Source organism: Rutilus rutilus, assembly GCF_951802725.1.
Source record: "Rutilus rutilus genome assembly, chromosome: 1".
Lineage (NCBI taxonomy): Eukaryota > Metazoa > Chordata > Actinopteri > Cypriniformes > Leuciscidae > Rutilus > Rutilus rutilus.
The window spans coordinates 59,363,970-59,385,327 of NC_140209.1; the positions used below are offsets into that span (position 1 = coordinate 59,363,970).

Sequence of the window (21,358 nt, forward strand, 5' to 3'; positions counted from 1 at the left end):
GGCGCCTTGCATGGCTGACACCGCCGTCGGTGTATGAATGAGTGAGTGAATGGGTGAATGTGAGGCAAAGGTATAAGTGCTTTGGTGGCCATGTGTGTCTGTTGAAAGCGCTATATAAATGCAGTCTATTTACCATTTATGTATATGTTTATGTATAGTGTGCCTTTAGACAATAAAAGCTCTGATTCAATTATTATTTTGCAGCATCACTCAACACTGAGCACTGAACGCATTTATTAGGGTGTTTTAGTAAAATATATATTGATAAATTTAGCCTAGGCCACTGATGTTTATTACTGTGTCCTGTTGTATGGGTGCGTATTACAGGTTTCCTCATTTCTAACACTCTATAAATGATTCAGTTGGCACAATTTCCCAAACCATTTATTCAGTTCTTAAAACAAAGACACATTTCTCAAAACAAAAATGTATTTCATCTGTTTTCACACACATTACAAATTTTCTTCATGATTTCTGCAAAACTCTACACAAAAATGTCCTGATTTTACACGAGTTTAACCATGTTCTCATGATGATCAGACTCTCCACACACTCATAGTGAAGCAAGAAGAAGACAGACAGAAAAGAAAAACACAGAGTAACTATTTTCATATTTTACTTTTCCTTCATTTCATAAGCATCCTTTTCAGCTGGAAAGAATTATTTCATCAACAACTTTATCAAACGTTGTGAAAGTCATTTATTTCTTGTAAAGAGTTCATGATCTCCATCCCTTGTGACCCAATATCTGAAATCTCAGAAAGTGCTTCTTCATCCCTCATCTTCTGCATCACAATCTTCCTCACATTTTGAACTGTGATTGTTTTCCAGCACTATTTTCTCCACTACTAATGTCATTTTCCACATCTTCACTCCTTACATTGTTCACAGCCATTTCTGTTATTTCATTATACATTATTCCTTAATCTTTTCATTTAGTTTGTGTTTCATCATTTCAAATGAAAGGTACTTTTCATAGTAATATTAAAATGATTATGTGTCACTACAAGAAAAACTAAATGAATATGATTTCCATCAATACAATTATAGCTTGATAAACACACACACACACACACACACACACACACACACACACACACACACACACACACACACACACCATTCTTATTGTGTCTATAAAGGATTTAATACACACATTTATTCTGTTATTTCTGTAGCAGAAGTTAAGATATTAAAGAAAATTAAAATAAGAGTCTCTGTATCTCACTGTTACTGATTTATCGTGCAGCTCAAAGTATTATGGGTAAAATCTCTCTACAATCTGTTCTGAAACATCAACACAGTTTCACTGATCCAGAACTAACCCAAAACCCAGGATAGAGCGTCTGAGTGAATGTGGTCTGGACTGTGTGGATGAGGCTCATTGTGTCAGAGACGCTGTAGAAGGACAGAGTTCCTGCACTGTGATCCACATACACTCCTATTCTTCTGCTGATGGACTTTACAGGGAGAGAAGTGCGTTTGTTATTGTGTCTGAATGTGTAACTGGAGGAAGAGCAGAACAAACTCCAGGACTGATCATTATATCCAAACGCACACTCATAACCCGCTCCCTTCCTGCTGATGCTCTTATATGACACTGATATATACACACCATATTCTCCAGTCCACTCAATCTCCCAGTAACAGCGTCCACACACACTCTCTCTACACAACACCTGATAATGACGATCAAATCTGTCTGGATGATCAGGATACGGCTGCTCTGTGCCAGTGTCAGTAATCACTCTGTTCCTCTCAGACAGACGGAGGTGTTTATTCACTGTGTTCAGATCCAGAGTGAGCTGATGGGAATCTGATGGAGAGAAAACACATCAGAAACAGGAATTATGAATCTGTCTGATCTTTTAATGTATCTGAACTCTTCATGAATCAATGTTCAATGTATCATCAGTGTCTCAGTACAGCTGACCAAATATCCTGTGCAAATCATCATTTACATGATCAGTTATGAAACTCTTCTATCATGATTTATTTCTCCTTCTACAGGAAGAACATGAACACATTCAGTGAGTTTTTCTGCTTGTTTTCTAGAGACTCACATTGTAGGAAGTCGTTCCTGGTCTTGGGATTCATGTTGGTGAATGTGACTGTGGAAATAAACAGACATGAACAGTGTGAAGAGAAATGACACGAGAAAATACATTCATTTCTGAGACATTTCTAATATGATGCTCTATAATATTAGATGATGGACTCATTTCTGAGAGCAGATTAATAATCTCCAGGGGCTTCATTTATAAAACACACACATCAGATTTATCCTAAATTCCATGCTTTCTTCATGTATAATGTTTGTTAACACACTTTAACGTTTAAAAAGTGCATTTTGTAACAATGTCGAATTAAAAGTTTTAATTTGTACATTTTAATCATTATGTTTTAATAATCCTTTGTCATGCTTCAAAGAAGTGCAGTTATTTTGATGTGTTAACTAACATACTACAAACATGTAAAGTACTTTATTATTATTATCATCATGTATAATATTATAATGTTATTCAATAATATATTTACAATTAAACAAACAAGTTTAAATTAAACTTTCAAGCTTCAAGTTACAGTCATCATCATGTTTATATATATAAACCCTTGTTCATGATGATGACTGCTGTATTTCTGAATCATCAAGGGATATTTGTAGGTGGATTTGATGCACTTGTTCATATTGCATTTGAATTTAAGATGATTTATAAACTGGGATGCATTTAAGGACATTTTTGTGAAAATGGACGTTTTATAAATCATAGGAACATTTCAGAAATGGTTGTACGTTCAGATTTGGGATCTTTCTCCACACGTCTGTATAAACGAGGCGCAGGACTTTACCTCCGTCTGAGATCTTCTTGATCTCCTCTTTGCAGAAATCCTCCAGTTTGTCTCTCAGCTGACGGACAGATTCTCTCATGCCATCAAAAGAGGAGAGAGAACTGAAGGAAACATCAGGTTCGTCTGTAGATTCAGGAGGTGCTGAGAGAGACTGGAAACTCTACAGAAAACAGAAATCAAAACTCATCATCTCCACACTTCAGCCAATAACCTGCACTATATCAGATCTGAGCGGCTCTTGTTGACTTGACTTCTCTTCAGTGACTCGCTTCAATCCAGCACTTTCACACAATCAGCACATTCTTCTCATATTCATCATTTAATGCTACAAACTCTAGTATTTCACACTTAATATTAATATAATCTAAATATATATATATATATATATATATATATATATATATACTTAAGAGCAGATTGAATGTAATGCTTTCAGACAATTAATTTTTTATTATTTTTTTAATTATAATTCAAATATTTATTTAATTAAATGAATGTTTTATAGTCTAAATTTATATTAAATGCAATTAGCTAATATTTAGAGAGCTTTTTGACCAACTTATGTAGGATTTAAGTTTCTGTATATGTAATTTCATAATTATTTCTATTGTCTTTGACATACGATTAAAGTTAATGCTGAATGAACTGACACACATTTATGATAAACTAAAATATACTGTAATTTCTATTGAAAATTGTTTGTTCAATTTTAAATATAATATTGAATAACACACTAGAGTTTTAATTATAATCAAGTACTTTACAAGTGCTTTAGTATGTTGGTCAACATCAAAATAACTGCACTTCTTTAAAGCATGACAAAAGATTATTAAAACATAATGATTTCAAATGTACAAATTAAAACTTTTAATTTGACTGTTACAGAGTGCAATTTAAAAAAAGTCTATTTAAAGTGTGTTAAGAAAATGTAGTTGTTATATGAACACTGTTTAGTTAATTTTCGTTTTGTCACTTGTTTTGTTCTCATTTGTCTCCTAGGTCACTCATTTCCCTCTTGTTTGTTACTATGGTTACTCATTAATTCCCTCTTTGCTTCACCTGTGTTTATAATTATCTATAAAACTTTTTTTAATAAAAATTTGATAAAACATCTGCATGTTGATAAGCGTGAGGAAAAGCAGTTCAAAGGTTACGAGTAGATTGACTATTATTATGTAACTTTTGACTGGTTAGTGACACTGAAACTTCACAAGGACTCGTAAGGATCCCAAGGTCAGGATTTGTTTGGTTTTTATAAGCATTGTTAATATACAGCCTCACTTCCTGTCTGGAGTCTTTGAGAACAAATTCATCAATGTGTTACAGGTAAACAGTTATGAAAATAAAAATCTATATTATCAACTTTGAAGATCACCTGACCTAAATTGGTGCCAATTACTGAAATTATTTTAGTAGAAATAAAAGATTTAATTAAAAAGAGGATGAAAAATCTAGTTGGCTGGATATTGATACCATCAAGTTCACTGATTTCATCAAGACAGAAGAAACCAGAAGGAAAAATTAGTTCATATTTAATGGTAAATTTCCCAGGGCTTTGTAAGTGTGTCTCTTTAAACAGAATATGATCAGATGAGAGTCTGACTGATGATTATATGATAACACAACACTTGACTGAATCTGACTGAATTCCTGACAACATCTCAGTCAACGGCTCATTCTGCTCTCATGAAATGTTTCTCTGTCATAGCAGGATCTTGCTCAAGTCCACTATGATCCAGTTCTTCTAGATCTCTGTTACCTGCAGGAACTGGATGTGATGGTGTGTGTGTGAAAGCTGCTCCAGCTCAGCGTCTCTCCTCCTCAGATCATTGATCTCCTGCTCCAGTCGCTCCAGTCGTCCTTCAGCTCGACTCACTGCAGTCTTTTCCTGATCTCTGATCCGCTGTGTGACCTCAGAGCGGCTTCTCTCAATGGAGCGGATGATCTCAGTGAAGATCCTCTCACTGTCCTCCACTGCTGTCTGTGCAGAGCGCTGTTACACACACATCACAATCACACAGTGGCTTCAGCACGACTGACAGAGTCCAAACTGAGACGTCTCAAACTTCTCTTCTTCTCCAGACTCACCTTATGAGACTTCACAGCCTCTCTCAGATGCTGAAGATCTTTCTGTCTCTGCTGGATTCTCTGACGGATCTTCATCTGCGTCTCCTTCAGCTGTTTCTGGAGGACAAACCAATGACAGGGAATGACACATAAAACTACTGTCATACAAACATTAAAGTTACATGAATCCAGAGTTGGTGAAGTGGTTAAAGATCTTGCATGGTAAGTTTTTACAGTCTGGTTCAAACCACAGATTCATGGTTTCCTGAAATGAATGTCAGCAGTATTTCATCAGTGCCTAGTTTTATATCATTAGTCTCATCATTTACTCTCCCTCATGTCGCTCCAAACCTGTATGACTTTCTGTCTATTGTGAGACACAACAGAAGATATTTAGAAGAATGTCTCAGCTGTTTACAGAGGCCAAATAAAATATGGTGACACATCAATAACATCAAACCTCATTGGTTCTTTCATGTCACAGTCACATGACTAAACACCATGATGTCATGACACAAACACCAGTGAAGTTTGATGTTTTTGATGTCATCATATTTGATTTGGGCTCCACATACATGAGTTTTGATTTAATTTGTAAATAAAAATTAAAAGGCTCTTTTAAAAGTAGCATATTTTAAAGAGTGCACTTATTTTATAAGTATATACACATTATACACTTTAAATGAGGTTTTATTTAACAAAGTTCGGGAGGAGCAGGTTCAGATAATTAACCAAATTATGCACAGCTGGAGATTAATCAGTAATCAACTCAATGACAGAGTATAAATTCACAGCAGACCTATCTCTGTTCATTGAAAGTTTGTCAGCATCCCTCCTCCACCCCATCTCCTCACTTCCAGTTCCATCTACTAGGGATGGGGAAATGAAGCCTCGTAAAAGATTCAAAGCTTCGAGAGTGTCGAGAACAGCGCTGAGAACAGCGCCATCTGGTGGTTATTTAAAATAAAGCAGCCAGAAGCCTGTGTTAGAAGCTCTGGCAGATGAAGCAACCACAACACACTCCATAGTTTCAATGTTATGTGCACAAATAAAAGCCTTACATGTTTGTGTTTGATTTGTTCATTAAAAAAAAATCATTTTCCCATTAAAGTGTGACAATAAAATATAATAGCTTATAAGTTTATATGATTCAATAAAATTTAATGTAGGCCTTCTCTCTCTCTCTCTCTCTCTCTCTCTCTCTCTCTCTCTCTCTCCTCTCTCTCTCTCTCTCTCTCTCTCTCTCTCTCTCTCTCTCTCTCTTTCTACATACACACACACACACACACAATGAATAAAGACATTGTCTGATAGGATCATCTGTTATTAAATGTCAATATCAATAATTGAAAATATCAACCAGACTGAGGCAACAATGACTCGTTAAATACGATCTGAAGTTCGAGCCTTCTGACACCCGAAGCGAAACACGCACGTGACTGGACAGAAAGTGAGGCTTCGTTTGTCATACTATGGCGAGTGGATAATGCCACGGATAACTTACCGAAGTCTACAGTCGTGTACTTTTACGTGACAGAAGGGGTACGCCGCACCACAGACGGGTGAAACCAACGCGTGACTCCAACGTCGCATCGTATCACAGCACGTCGCACCACTGACGCGTGACTCCAACGTCTCACCACAGCACGTCGCATCACAGACGCGTGACACCAACGTCTCACCACAGCATGACTCCAACGTCGCATCACAATAAAATAATATCTATTTTTCCCCCTAGCTTTTCTTATCTTTCCTTTGTTATCTTTCTAATCAATCATTCTTTTCTTGTATTCTGATGACATTGAAAATATCATTGATACAAATTTTGTATTGTATACAAAGTTGTGTATGTCATTAATGTCATCTCTGAATGGTTTACTAACATAGTTTTTTTTTTTAAAATAATTCACTCACTTTCTACTGGATATGAGGGCTATGCAAATTATACACTATCAAAGTCACAATTTTTTGCACAATTATTAACAACAACTTTAAAGTTGAACAGATAAATTCATTAATTGTAATCTATAAACATAGTATTCTGGAATGTGTCAGTCTGAGTTTTTACTTTTGAAGGTGGTAATAATTTTAATTTACACAGTTGACCATAATGGCGAATACACATAATGAAACTATTCACGATATTGTTTACAGGAGAAGGTGACAAGAAAGTATTTTAATAGCCTATTATTTTCAAGAAATCAACAATGAAAAAATAAGACAGGGAAATAGTCGTTTAGTCACAAAATGCTAAACAATGTAGGTTCATGGTCAAATGTTCAAGACTAGGGCTGTCAGTGTCGACTATTTATTTAGGCTATATATTTTTTGGTCATAAAGATAGATCTGAAGTGAACAATAGCCTTTAGTATGACTTAAATACATAATTACAAATGAGGCAATATAATTGGTTCAAATAAAGTAGGGTATTAAAAGTAATTAATTATTTGATTTTATTTAACAACACTATTAAAATACATGAAGAAATATATAAACAATGAACATATGTATATTATGTACAAATGCCAACAGAGGGCGCAAGAGGATAACTGACGATAATTGTTACACTTTACATCAAGAGCAGTACTACGGTGACGCATACCCAGCTAACAGGGAACGTTCTCAGAACATTGGCTAACGTTCTCTGAAAGTTCTCTAAAAGTTATCAAAAACGTTCTTGTTGTAACGTTATTATAACGTTGTGCCAACGTTATATGTCATTGATAAACGTTCTAAAAACGTTAGCATTAAAACGTTATTCTTACATTGTTAGTGGAACGTTTTAAAAACGTTATTGTTAAAATATATATTAAGATAAAAGTTCTCTTAAAGTTACCAAAGTAACGTTGTGCCAACATGTCATTGATAAACGTTTTAAAAAACATTATTATGTTAAAAAATATATATTAGTCATTACAAATTAGTTATACAGCTTTTTATTCTGCAAATCAACTTCAGAAACATATCATTTGTAAATCCAGTGACACAACTAATGACACAATGCACTGACATTATTTAACTATTTCATTTAAATATTTTTTATGGTCAGAATAAAAAATCCCAGAATATAAAATAATTATGTTCAGGAAAATAGCAGTATTCATTTAAGTTGAGTGCATTTTGCTTGTTGTATGAATTAGACACTTTTATCACAATGCTGATTAACTTAGATAAAAGTTCTCTCAAAGTTACCAAAGTAACGTTGTGCCAACATGTCATTGATAAACGTTCTAAAAACGTTAGTATCAAAACATTATTCTTACTTGTTAGTGGAACGTTTTAAAAACGTTACTAAATTAAAACAAATAAACAACTTCAGAAACATAATTTGTATATACAGTGACACAATGCACTGAATTTTTTTTGGGGGGTTAAAATATTTTTTCAAATATTATTATTAGGTTAGAAAAAAATCCCAGATATAAAATAATTATCGATTCAACAGGAAATAATTCAAAAAGTACAGTCAATTATAAATTTGGTTTTACCTCTAAAAAAAAAAATTAACTTTTGCAATTACAGTCAAAGAGAAAACAGGGAATGTGTTATGATAGACTGTAGTTTTATCTGATCATTCCCCACGACCGAACGACCTATTACCTAAGATGGGCGTGGTTTTGCAGCGCACGGCACGACCCGTCAATCAAACACAGCGTCAGCGGGACAAGATGTCGGACACGGAGACGACAGCTTTTAGGTAAGTTGAATTTTGCGTGTTGTATGAATCAAATACTTGTATCAGTGCTAATTAACTTAGTTTTGCAGCAGTTGCTACTGTTTTAATAAAGTTAACTAGATCAACAGTTTGCATGAACTGTCTTGAGTAACGTAAGTTAAACTGCTCCCGCAGTCCACAGAGCAGTTAACAACACTACACAAATATGTAGTTAAAAATGAAGAATAAACGCGAAATTACATTGATGTCTTTATTTAGATTCACCTTTTCCAGTGTCCTTGTTCGCCTTTTCAATATAGCTAAACTGATTTTAATTTGAACGCGTTCTTGAGATTCAAAAGTTAATCGGCTAACATTAGCTCAATTAAGTTAGCTTAAGTTAGCTATGGCCCGGGTATTTCCCCCTCCAGTTATCTGTTTGTTCATGTGTCAAGTTCGTCATCTGAAATCTGTAACTTATTTGTAATTTTATCGTGTAAGTTGTCCACAGTGTTTGCAGTTTTACAGGTTATAACAAGTTCCTATGTGACATTTAAAAAGGAAGGATATCCCCAGGCTCCTCTTAAATTTGATATTTGGATCGAGCACTTGACAACAGTAATGGACCCTTTTCACAGACTGTAATTAACGTTACGCGTTTTAACAACCATCAGTATTGTAAATTGTGCTAATTTATAATATACAGTGTATGGAAGGCCATATTTTCAATTCCTCCAGGCAGCTTTTTTTTTTTTTTTTTGCTCAAATTGCGTTAAAATTTGTATTTTTGGCTTGGTGCAGCAGTTGTAGGCGCGAATTTCTATGGTAACCGGCGCCTCTGGCGTTGCAGTGATGCAGAGCCGTTGAAAGAGAGTTGCGCACAACTTTGATGTTGATGTTTGATTTAAGCAAAGTTATCATTAGATTGCAGTTTTGGGATGTGGCACGGTTCATTAATGCAATTTAAACTTTAAGAGTGCATTAAAATAGAAACAATGCAAAGTCCTTGAGCATGAAAAGCAATATAAATTTAGTAGAGATGCACCGATTACAATTTTCTAGGCCGATTCCGATTTCCGATTTTTCATTGAGTTTGACCTGCCGATACCGATTTTAGCCGATTCCGATTAAAAAATTTCTAACCACTTTACAGCACACACAAATATTTATTTTCGATCTTTTCTTTAACCCTTTCACGCCTAAGTTTAAAATATTCTAACTGACACCCCCACCCCCAGAGAGAGTTTAAGGCGAACGTTCCCTTTAATGTTTCCATGGGGACGCGTCATGCGATACACCGCAGCCACAATAATACTGTATGACAGATGTGTCGCTTTTATTTCGCTTTTCCTTTTTTATTCAAAATATTATAATATAACAAACTTGCTTACCATGTCATCAACTAGCCTATCTGATATTCCGATTCTCAAATACGTGTAAGTGAGTGTGTTTGGTCGTTTAAAAACCTTTATAAATAAGATTGATCAGTTGATCTATAACATGATGGGTGCCGCAATGTTGTCAGTCGGATTTACAGCACGCGAATTCGTCAGTTTCTCCCGAAATAAATGCAAGAAAGTGGCCGGTGAACTGAGAAGAATAGAGTAAACACTGCTTAGTTGTGATATATGACAGCGCTGAACGCGTCCGACTCTGGCTCAGCGCCAGCCAACGCGCGAAATCTGACAGTTTGAATCTGGCAGTTATGCGACGTCACTGAACATTCTAAATGTGGCACCGTAACGTTACTCTCAGGGGCACAGAAATAAAAATCCCATATATGAGACCGTACCGCTCAAAAGGTTAATCATGGGGCGCCCGAGTGCATTTGACCGGCATAAAATCTGCATATGTCAGACTGACCGGCCGGTCGCCGGTCATGGCCGATCACGTGAAAATCGGCCAATTCCGGTCACCAGCCGATCAATCGGTGCATCTCTAAAATTTAGTAGCATCTGGCTCTGGGCTTAGGGACAAGAGCAGAGAGCTAGTCTCGTATCTTCATGTGTTCTCCCAATATTCCAAAGCAGATTAAACTTTTTGTAAATTGTCAGAAAATTTAATTAGATATATTGTGCATGAGCAAGTACAGCATCCCAGTGCTTTTATACTAATCTCACCACACTTTAATACAACACTGTTTTATTTTCTCCCTGCAGTATCTCCGGAGATCCTCTCAGGGTCCAGTCCAGTCCAGTCCGATGCGCTGGAAGTGGAAGCTGATGTGATTGTGGATTATGTCATTTAAAATGTTTTTGTTTTTTTTAGCTTGCTGATAGGTTAGGGTTAGGTAAAGAGGTTGTTTTAGTTTTGTTTCATGTTTCATTATTTTGAAGTTTAACCAGTTTGTTCTATGTTAGTCCAGGTTTATTTTCATGTTAATTTCATATTTCAATTTAACCCAAGTCGGTTTCAATTGTATCTGTATCTTGAAATAAACTACACTTTGGTTCACTTCAGCTCGTCTTCAGTGGACTACGTTACACATATTATAGACATGATTCATGGGTCTTTTTGATTTTAATTATCTTTCTAGATCTTTTGTCTTAATTTTTAAATTTGAAAGCTCTTAATAAGGTGCTTTTATAAAATGATTGTCATATATACATTATTTGCAAAAACATTGAGAATGTTTAAACAAGTGAATGGAATGTTTTAAGAACGTTTTTCATAATCTTAGAAAAACATTAAGAGAACGTTTATATAACGGGAGAATTGAACGTTCTAATAACGTTTGAATAACGTTCTTATAACCAAGCAAGAGCATTAATACAACGTTTATATAACAGGAGAATTGAACGTTCTAATAACGTTTTGAATAACGTTCTTATAACTAAGAAATAACGTTAATACAACGTCCAAAAAACTGGACGCTTTGAACGTTCCTAGAACATTCAGAAATAACGTTTTTATAACTTAATGGGAACGTTATGGAAATGTTCTTATAACCTAAGAATTGAATGTTCCAATAACGTTTGAACAACGTTCTTATAACCAAGCAAGAACGTTAATACAACATTTATATAACAGGAGAATAGAACGTTCTAATAACGTTTTGAATAACGTTCTTATAACTAAGAAATAACGTTAATACAACGTCCAAAAAACTGGACGCTTTGAACGTTCCTAGAACATTCAGAAATAACGTTTTTATAACTTAATGGGAACGTTATGGAAACGTTCTTATAACCTAAGAATTGAATGTTCCAATAACGTTTGAACAACGTTCTTATAACCAAGCAAGAACGTTAATACAACATTTATATAACAGGAGAATAGAACGTTCTAATAACGTTTTGAATAACGTTCTTATAACTAAGAAATAACGTTAATACAACGTCCAAAAAACTGGACGCTTTGAACATTCCTAGAACATTCAGAAATAACGTTTTTATAACTTAATTGGAACGTTATGGAAATGTTCTTATAACCTAAGAATTGAATGTTCCAATAACGTTTGAACAACGTTCTTATAACCAAGCAAGAACGTTAATACAACGTTTATATAACAGGAGAATTGAACGTTCTAATAACGTTTTGAATAACGTTCTTATAACTAAGAAATAACGTTAATACAACGTCTAAAAAACTGGACGCTTTGAACGTTTCTAGAACATTCAGAAATAACGTTTTTATAACTTAATGGGAACGTTACGGAAACGTTCTTATAACCTAAAATTGTTAGCTGGGTAGCTGCTGCCACATACATATTATTGTTTCCCCTCAATTATGTTGAAATAACGAGATCTTATGTCGTTTTAACGTCATCTTTTCTCGTAATAACGTGATCTTATGTCGTTAAAACTACATATTTTTCTCGTAATAACGAGATGTCACGACATCTTTTTTTTTTGCCTTTATAATCCACATAAAATTGACAGCCTATCCTTTTTCACACTTCTACGTTCAAAAAGCTTATGAAAATAGTAACAGCCCCCAATCAGGCAAAATGAATCAATGAGGCCCTTTTTAAAAATATATTTTATATAGGCCTATAATTTTTTTTAGTATATAATATATTAATTATATATAGCCTATATTTATTTTTGTTAATAGGCTATATCTTCATTACCTATAGATAATTAAACAAAAAGTAGTCAAAACACATCTAACAGAACATAGCCTAAGTTGTTTATTTTTAACAACATTGTGTTCTTATTTTGTTTAATTAACGAAATGTCAATCTTCATCTTTATAACAGAAGATACAATACAAAAATCTTCAAGATACAGCCATATACAATCTTCACATGTATAACGTATTGTCACCTTATAAACAGTCCTTTGTGTGGTGGAATAAGCCATTCTATAATCTATATAGAAATGTTACCGGTATAATTTAAACTTTATTTTATTATTTTATTTGTTCATGAACTAATTATGCTAACTCAACTAATTTAATGTAAAGAGCTTGATAAAATTACTAATTAAATAATGTCAAATATTAAATGTAGGCTATTGATTAGAGTTGCCATAGACTAAAGGATTTTTCTAGACTAGTAATTTATTTAAGCAATTAGGACTAATCACACGTTTATATTCAATCCTGGGTGTATATATGGCTATTCCGCGCTCAAGCGCATAAAACTTGCTGCAAAGCACCGGCAAAAGTAGGCTAATAAATGCGCCTTTCATACGGACAGGATCACATAATCAGATGGTAGCCTACCGTATTTGCTTTCGATTGGATTTTTTTTCGTTGGTGGACATTTTTATTTTATTTATAAACTTTATATAGATAGTTATATTTCTCATGTCTGTGAGGCTAACTGTTTTTCGGTTCATTTTTTAGATGCGCTCCAATTCAGATCAAGAAAGCGCGTTCGTTTTCTTTTATTTTACAAAAGCACAACGTTTTCTTGTTGTTGAGAGTTTACACAAATAAAGTCGCGACTGATGTATTATTCTTTTCTGTATGACCAGAAATGGAGTATTTAAGTTGTTTCCACTGTTGATAGGAAAATGCGAGTGATGGCACCGGCGCGTCCATGTGTGCCATGCAGTGCGCGCTCCACACTCCGCACAAACACTCGGATATGCGCTTAATAATAGCGAACATTTATCTAGGTTAACGTTAGAGCGAGCGGCCATGCCAGACTGATAAGTCCTTCATGTTTAACAAATCAAATTCTGTTGCATTTTATTGCGCCAGTTTGAAAAGGGCGGCTGAAACACTCTACAGATAAACGCCCAATGCTGTTTTTTTTTCTTTAAACAAATTCGTTTAGTCTTTAAAATAAATATTGTTTGTGGGCTAATTAATGCCACAATAATTTGTTTATTTTATTGGCTACTTTTATTTTGCATTTTTGTTTTGCATTGAATACCATTTAAAGGATTTGCTGTGCACCGCAATGCCATCCTCCCATAGAAAGAAACGTTAAGAGCCACCTTTATTTTCTTTATAATAAAGGGTTTCTATCGGAAAACGCTTAACGTGTAATTAAATGCATTGCGTTCATATTCTGAATCTGGGCTCATCTGCTTTTCTGTAGTATGGTTTATTAATAAGGTGTGTACAGCATTTGATCTTTATCACTGAAGTAGCCTATTAAGCCACATTAAGCTTTTTCTTTATGCTTAGCCTAATATGCAATTAAACCTATTTTTTACAGTCTATGAATTAAACACAATGTTCGTATTCTGGGCTCATCTGCTATTAATAAGGTGTGTACAGAATTTGATCTTTTAACATGAATGTCCGTTGGGGGCTGCTATTTCTTCAGCTTTTTGAACGTATGATAAAGACATGATTGCTATCAATTTTATGTGGATAAAGGCATATTTTGTACATGACTACACACGTCCTTATAAGGCCAAGAAAATGTGTCGTTTTAATGAAATAAGATCTCGTTATTACGAGAAAAATATGTCGTTAAAACGACATAAGATCTCGTTATTACGACATAATTGAGTGGAAAAAATTATATGTATGTGGCAGCAATGCGTCACCGTAGTTTTTCATAAACTTCGATTTAAGAATAAAGAATTTTCCAAGCAAAATGATTAAGTCGACTATATATTGTACAGAGAAATTTGAGTCAGAAAAGTAAAAGAAGATATCAAAATTAGATAAATGTAGGCTATGTTTGAGCCAAGTTGTTGAAACATTGTTGTTGCCATTAATGAAACATTGTAGGCTATAGCCTATCATTCCACAGAGAAGAGCTATGTGAGCAATTATAGAATAAATGGTCTAACGTTTCCGTTTCCATAAAGCAAAAGCTGCATTTTTCGTCTACGGTAGGCTATAAATTTAGAGATAATCTTGTTACAGGGGTAATAAATTATATTTCTTTTAATTTGTTTGTAATTAAAAATGTATGTGGGTTACTCCATGCTCTATTCCAATTAATATTTTCATACAAGGGGGACCATTTGTATCTGGAGGCAGGGATAGATTTTGCAAATAAAAGATTTTTATTACTTTGTTGTTAACTTTTCTGTCTAGAAAAGATAGACCATTTATTGAAACACTGCTGTAGAAAGACCAACAAGTTAGAGCCTGTTTATGGAATATTCACTTCTTTTTTTTATTAAATCCAAGCAATTGGGTGATGACAAATTTAAAATTAAGAGGCTTTAATATTAAACAAAAATTCACTTTAAAGAAAAGCTTCCTACAAAACAAAACAAAAATCATGTCTCCCGATATAGCCTATTGCAAATCCAATCTTACTCATGCTATTCACTTTTCGTTATCAACATCGGAAAAATAACATTAGATTGGGACGACGTGTGTATCAGGCGTCTTATTAGGCGACGTACTGAGGGACGACGTGTGTATCAGGCGTCTTATTAGGCGACGTACTGAGGGACGACGTGTGTATCAGGCGTCTTATTAGGCGACGTGCCTGGTTCAGACGTTATGATTTTTTATACATTTCTCACGTACGCCGTCGCCACGTCGCCGTAAGGTATACGTTACTACTGTGACGCCGCCGTGACGTCGCCGCCGGTCTGTCGTCTGACGTCTCTATCAATCCCATTCAAAAATAGACACGGACTGACGGCGACGGAAGGGTAGACTGCTCCTTCGCCTTCTTCAGGGTAGACTTAGAAAAGGCATTATCCGCTCGCCATAGTCATCGATCACGTGACTTTAGTAAACCAATACACGCATGGATACGGGGCTTCACTAGAAATTGTGTCGCTTATGTGATACGCGCATCGAAGCTTCAGTGTCATATATGTAACATCACTACCATCTACACTTCCAGTTCCATCTACACTTACCAACTGGGGGGAGTACTTTGGGTTCGGGCCTAACTCCGAGCTCGGAGCCCTCCCCCCGGACAGCACGCCAAATATGCATAAACTTATTGTATTAATTATATGTAGATGTGAACTCGTGAATAGAATATAAGTGTGAACTGAACGTAATGTTTTCAGACACGACGTAATTGAATGTTAATTGCTATTAAATGAAAATGTATTATAGTTTAAATGCAAGTATAAAGCAATTAGCTGATCTTAAGAGTGACTTTTTGACCCACTTAAGTGAGATTTAAGTATATAATGTATTTTCATAATTCTATTGAGTTAAATTGAAATATTAAATATGATTAAAATGTACTTTAAAGTCAAACTTTTAATTTTACATTATAAAAAAGTGTACTTTATAAAGTGTACTTATGAAACAGTCATGAAAGTTGACTCTCTTTAAGTGCACTTAAGTGGCCTTTCATTTCATTAATATGATATTATCTGCAAGTACTTTTTTTTTTTTTAAATATACTTTTAATTTGAAATACTAGTTGTTTAGATTACTTTTATGCTTTTTCTCCTTTTTGGAGCTTGAAACGTTTTTACTCCATTGACTTTGACTTTCTCACTGACTTGTAATGTATAAACTAAAATAGATGAGAAATTCTTAAAAATGTCATCTTTTATATTCCACAGAAGAAACTCAGTCAAACTGGTTTGGTACAACATGAGTAAATGAGTGAGAAAATAAAGACACTTTTATTTCTGTGTGATCAATCCCTCTCAGTTCATACCTGTTTCTCTGTCCTCTGTGCTGCAGTTGATACAGTGTTGTGGTTTTTATGTTCACTCTCCTTACACCACACACAGATGCACTGTTGATCAGTGATACAGAACATTTCTAGCTCTTTATCATGTTTACAGCAGATCATGTCCTGCAGTCGTCCAGTGGCATCAATCACTTTGTGTGGCTTACGAGAGTGAAATTCCTCATGATGGTCAAAATGAGTTTGACAGTAAGATTCCTGACACACCAGACAGGACTTGACGGCTTTGTATTTTCTTCCAGTACAGACGTCACACTGCACGTCTCCAGCTCCAGCGTAACAGTCAGCAGGAAGTTTAGTCTTCTTCAGTTTCTCCACCAGTTCAGCCAGAATGGTGTTTTTACCTAAAGCAGGTCTTGGACTGAAGGTCTGTCTGCACTGAGGGCAGCTGTAGACTCTCTTCTCATCCTCCTGATCCCAGCAGTCTGTAATACAGATCTTACAGTAACTGTGTCCACAGTGGATAGTCACTGGATCCTTCAGGAGATCCAGACACACTGGACACGTGAACTCATCCTGAGAAAATCTGGCTTCTGCCATTTTACTGCATGAACACAGAGAGACACAAACACACAACAGCTCAACAATACTTCAGTTTCTGTTTCTCTGAACTGAGGAGTTGAAATAGTTTCCTGCTTCTGTGTTTGAGTGACGTGTGTAAAACAGGAGTGTCTGTAAAGCAGCTTCCTCATTCCTGGTGAAGGAGAGTCACTTTACTGCTGTGTTTATGTGCTCTAGTCGAGTCAAAAACATTGTAAGTATACGAGTTCAAAGCACATGAAGAAATCAATACCTTAAATTCTGCGTTATACAGTAAATTGACTCAACTCCGTCCGTGTTGGGCTTTACTTTCGGTTTTATTTGCGGTAGTTTGCGCGTTGGCTTGATGAAGAGATTCTCAGCTGATCTGATGATGCGTGTTGCAGAAGCGCGTCATATCTGGCTATTTTTTAGCATTGTTGGGAGGAGTAAAATAAATAGATTGAGATTCACAAACAAATGTAAACAGATTCACAAAAATGTATCAAATTCACAAATAAATAGATTAAGATCCACAAATAAATGTAAAAAGTTTCACAAAAAAATATAAAACTCACAAATAAATAAAATGAGATTTGCAAATAAAAAAAAAAAATATTTACAAATGTATTTTATGTCACAAACACAACTCTGTCTGGCATTTATTTGTGAACCGCTTTCTGTGCATTTGTAAATCCTCCCACGCATCTGTGGATTTTGAAACAGTTCTAGCATCCATGGACTTCACTCACCGTTTACTCAAGCCAATCAGATAACAGCCAAATTGAGCTGACCAATCATAGCACATTTTCGCTACAACCAATCACATTAGGCTTTACACTCCGCGGTAACTGAATGTGATTCATTTTGAAGATATTTGCACCCTTGAAATGGAGCTGTAATCTATGGGCGCTTCATTCAAATTGAACTGTGTGGTTAAAACACCCTGTTTCCAAAAGATTGTTGGAGTTTAAGGCTTCTTTATTTTCCATCAGGATAAACTCAGGATTACACACAAATTATGATTATCACAGATCCTGAACATCATAACACCCTCTCTACGCTGTAAATTTTTTGTATAATTTTAATGGTAAAAAACTGTAAAAAAACAACAACAAAAAAACAATGGAAAAGACATGTTAACTGCTTAACAGTATGTACCCTTACTATATAATTATTATATAAACTGTAATAGCTCTCACTGGATATTTAATATAATTTTACAGTAAAATACTGTTAAATGTACAGATTTTGGATGTACACTGTAAAAAAAAAAAAAAAACTTACTGTTGCATTTACTGTACCTTACCGTAAAAAAATAAACTAAAATTGATGGTAAAAAACTGGCAGCTGTGTTTGCCAGTACTTTACCGTAATAAAAAATACGGTAGAAATATGTTAGAAATATGTTGAAAATTATGTTTTACGGCAATTACATTTTTTTTACCGACTATTAAATTTACTGACTATTAATATTGTATTACAAACCAATTTGTCATAAAAATTATTATTGAGAATTACCAGAGGTTTAGACGTTAATGTTTTATTGAAAATAATAACATTTTAAAGGAGTCATAACCTAGTATTACATTGGATACCTACTGCTATACCTACTGTGGTGTGGTGTGGCGCAATGGATAAGACGCATGCCTTTGGTGTGAGAGACCTGGGTTCGAATCCACTGTGAGACACCAATGTGTCCCTGAGCAAGACACTTAACCCCTAGTTGCTCCAGAGGCGTGCGACCTCTGACATATATAGCAATTGTAAGTCGCTTTGGATAAAAGCGTCAGCTAAATGAATAAATGTAAAATGTAAATGCTGTATTATAGTCTTTCAGGCCCTTCTAAAAAAGAAAAGTGGAAAAAAAAAAAAACACAGACCTACTTTTACCACCACACGCAGGTAACTTCAGCATCATTACAAACTGACATCATGGCGCAAGTGGTGAATGAACCCGACTCGGCCGTGACCTACGGGATTCAACCCTAGCCTACATGTTTGAGCCGGACTCTGAACCAGAGCTGGAAAGGGAAGATGTAGAGTTGTTGGATGGACGTCTACATCAAGATGTCTCTGAATGGTAAAGACAATCATTTTGACTGAGACATAGGGTAGAGTGGGGGAAAACGCCCCCCTTAAGGAAAATGTGACATTACAGTGAAACAAAACATAAATGTGACTAGAATTGCCATCCCGGTTTTGAGTGACTATGGCAGGAGTTATTCACCAAATATAAAAATTGCTTAGCCTTCATAATTAATTAGCATTTTGACTGAAAATATTTTTGTACAAAGGGGGGCGTTTTGCCCCAGCGGTAGGGTAAAACGCCCCCCAAGGTGGGGTAAAATGCCCCCTTTCTTACAAACCAGTTTGCTTGATAGATCAACAGCAAAATTAACAGACAATAGTTTTTAATCTCTAAAAGTAAAAGGCAAGTAATGTATAAACATGTATATATATTAATATTTATTTCAGCAATGTCCAAAATAGCCAAATTTAACTACCTTCCATCAGTGAGCTAACTTTGCTAGCAAGCTAGCTAGTTAATGTTCACTTGAGGTAATTTTTTCATGTTTTGTTCAAATATTTTGATTTTACCACCTAGTTATACTGCATTAAGTGTAAAACAAAGGATTTGATAGACAGAAATATTTTATTATAGTAATTATGATAGAGAGAAACTATGCTCCCAGGGGGGCGTTTTACCCCTCAGCGTAGGGGGCGTTTTACCCCACAAGCTATGACTTTTTTAAAAAATGTTTAATTTTTTTTATATAATTATATTCCTTATAAATAACATATGATCTCAAACTACAGACTTCACTATTCATCTATCATACATCACTGCGATATCCTGCAGAACAATATTCTCTTAAACACTTATTTACTAATATCTGAAAATTATAGCATTTACCATGTAATCCTCTTCTCTTCAAATATGTCGCTGGTGTCAGCTTCTCCATAGAGATTTGTATATCCCCGTTATCAACGTAGTGCATAGCAACAGTAAAAACCTATATTGACTACTTTTAATGGTTATTTTGGGAAAAACAGGTGGGGGGCGTTTTACCCCAAGGGGGCGTTTTCCCCCACTCTACCCTACATTAACATCGGTAAGGAGCTAAAACGTTTGTTGCTATTTTCTCCCACATAGTATGGCGAGCGGATAATGCCTTTTCTAAGTCTACCCTGAAGAAGGCGAAGGAGCAGTCTACCCTTCCGTCGCCGTCAGTCCGTGTCTATTTTTGAATGGGATTGATAGAGACGTCAGACGACAGACCGGCGGCGACGTCACGGCGGCGTCACAGTAGTAACGTATACCTTACGGCGACGTGGCGACGGCGTACGTGAGAAATGTATAAAAAATCATAACGTCTGAACTATAGCGTTCCGATCGGCTCTTTATTATGACTTTGCTACATGCACTCGTCTCAATGAACGTCTCACTCAACGTCTTATTTTTTTTTTTTTTCTGCTATTTATTCCATTCATTTTAAGACGCAGACGTGACGCAGACGTCACGCAGACGTCACGCTGACGTCACGTAAATCACGCGTGGCAGTGAAGCGTCCAGTCAGACGTCACGCGTCATTCACGTGTGGCAGTGAAGTAAAAAAAAAAAAAATTCTCTAACACGTATTTAACACGTATTTAACACTCTACTCAACACAGCTCAGTGCAGTGTGCCAGCGGATGCGATCGGTTCTTTAATATGACTGTGCAACATGCACTCGTCTCAATGAACGTGACACTTGCGTCTGTCTTATAACGTGACGTCTGCGTCTGTGATTTATATATTGGATATTGTGTGTGTGTGTTGTTTAACCCACATTTTGAGGGCCAAATGCCCCCACAAAGATAGAAATATGAAGAAACAAACTTGACAGGCTATTGCATTTTTATAGCTTATTGTTAAGGCCCGTTCACACCAAGCACGATAACTATAAAGATAACGATAAAGATAACTATATATGCGTCCACACCAACGAACGATAACGGTCTTTTTATTCTAAGCACGCGCGCACCCGCCCCATTTTAAATGCGCGAGACCTTTAAATTAGAATGGATTCTGATTGACTGTCAGTGTTTTATCGTTTGACAGCTGGAAAAAAATCGTTCTGAAAGTGATCCCAACGATATCGTTCCTCATATCTTTATCGTTATAGTTGTGGTGTGAACTCTGTTATTCTTTAATATGGAGAACGATTTTTAGAATTATATCTTTATCGTTA

At 35.4% G+C, this 21,358-nt stretch overlaps 1 protein-coding gene across 1 annotated transcript; it reads right to left on the bottom strand.

The window, feature by feature from the left end:
* Positions 1-367: 367 nt before the first annotated feature.
* LOC311294765 (tripartite motif-containing protein 16-like) lies at positions 368-17,567 on the bottom strand. Its single transcript, XM_084415794.1, has 7 exons — positions 17,398-17,567; positions 16,572-17,148; positions 4,939-5,034; positions 4,610-4,843; positions 2,851-3,010; positions 2,064-2,111; positions 368-1,816 (listed from the first exon to the last, which is right to left on the bottom strand). Exons 2-7 carry the CDS (start codon positions 17,142-17,144, stop codon positions 1,296-1,298), a joined length of 1,632 nt encoding a protein of 543 aa, XP_084271920.1. The 5' UTR covers positions 17,145-17,148; positions 17,398-17,567; the 3' UTR covers positions 368-1,295.
* Positions 17,568-21,358: the final 3,791 nt, after the last annotated feature.

Excerpts from the sequence above, each read along its gene's own strand:
- LOC311294765 (XM_084415794.1), bottom strand. The coding sequence starts at position 17,144 with ATGGCAGAAGCCAGATTTTCTCAGGATGAGTTCACGTGTCCAGTGTGT. Across the intron at positions 5,035-16,571 it reads CACAGAGGACAGAGAAACAG|AAACAGCTGAAGGAGACGCA; the intron begins GTATGAACTGAG and ends TTTGTCCTCCAG. Across the intron at positions 2,112-2,850 it reads CAAGAAGATCTCAGACGGAG|TCACATTCACCAACATGAAT; the intron begins GTAAAGTCCTGC and ends TTATTTCCACAG.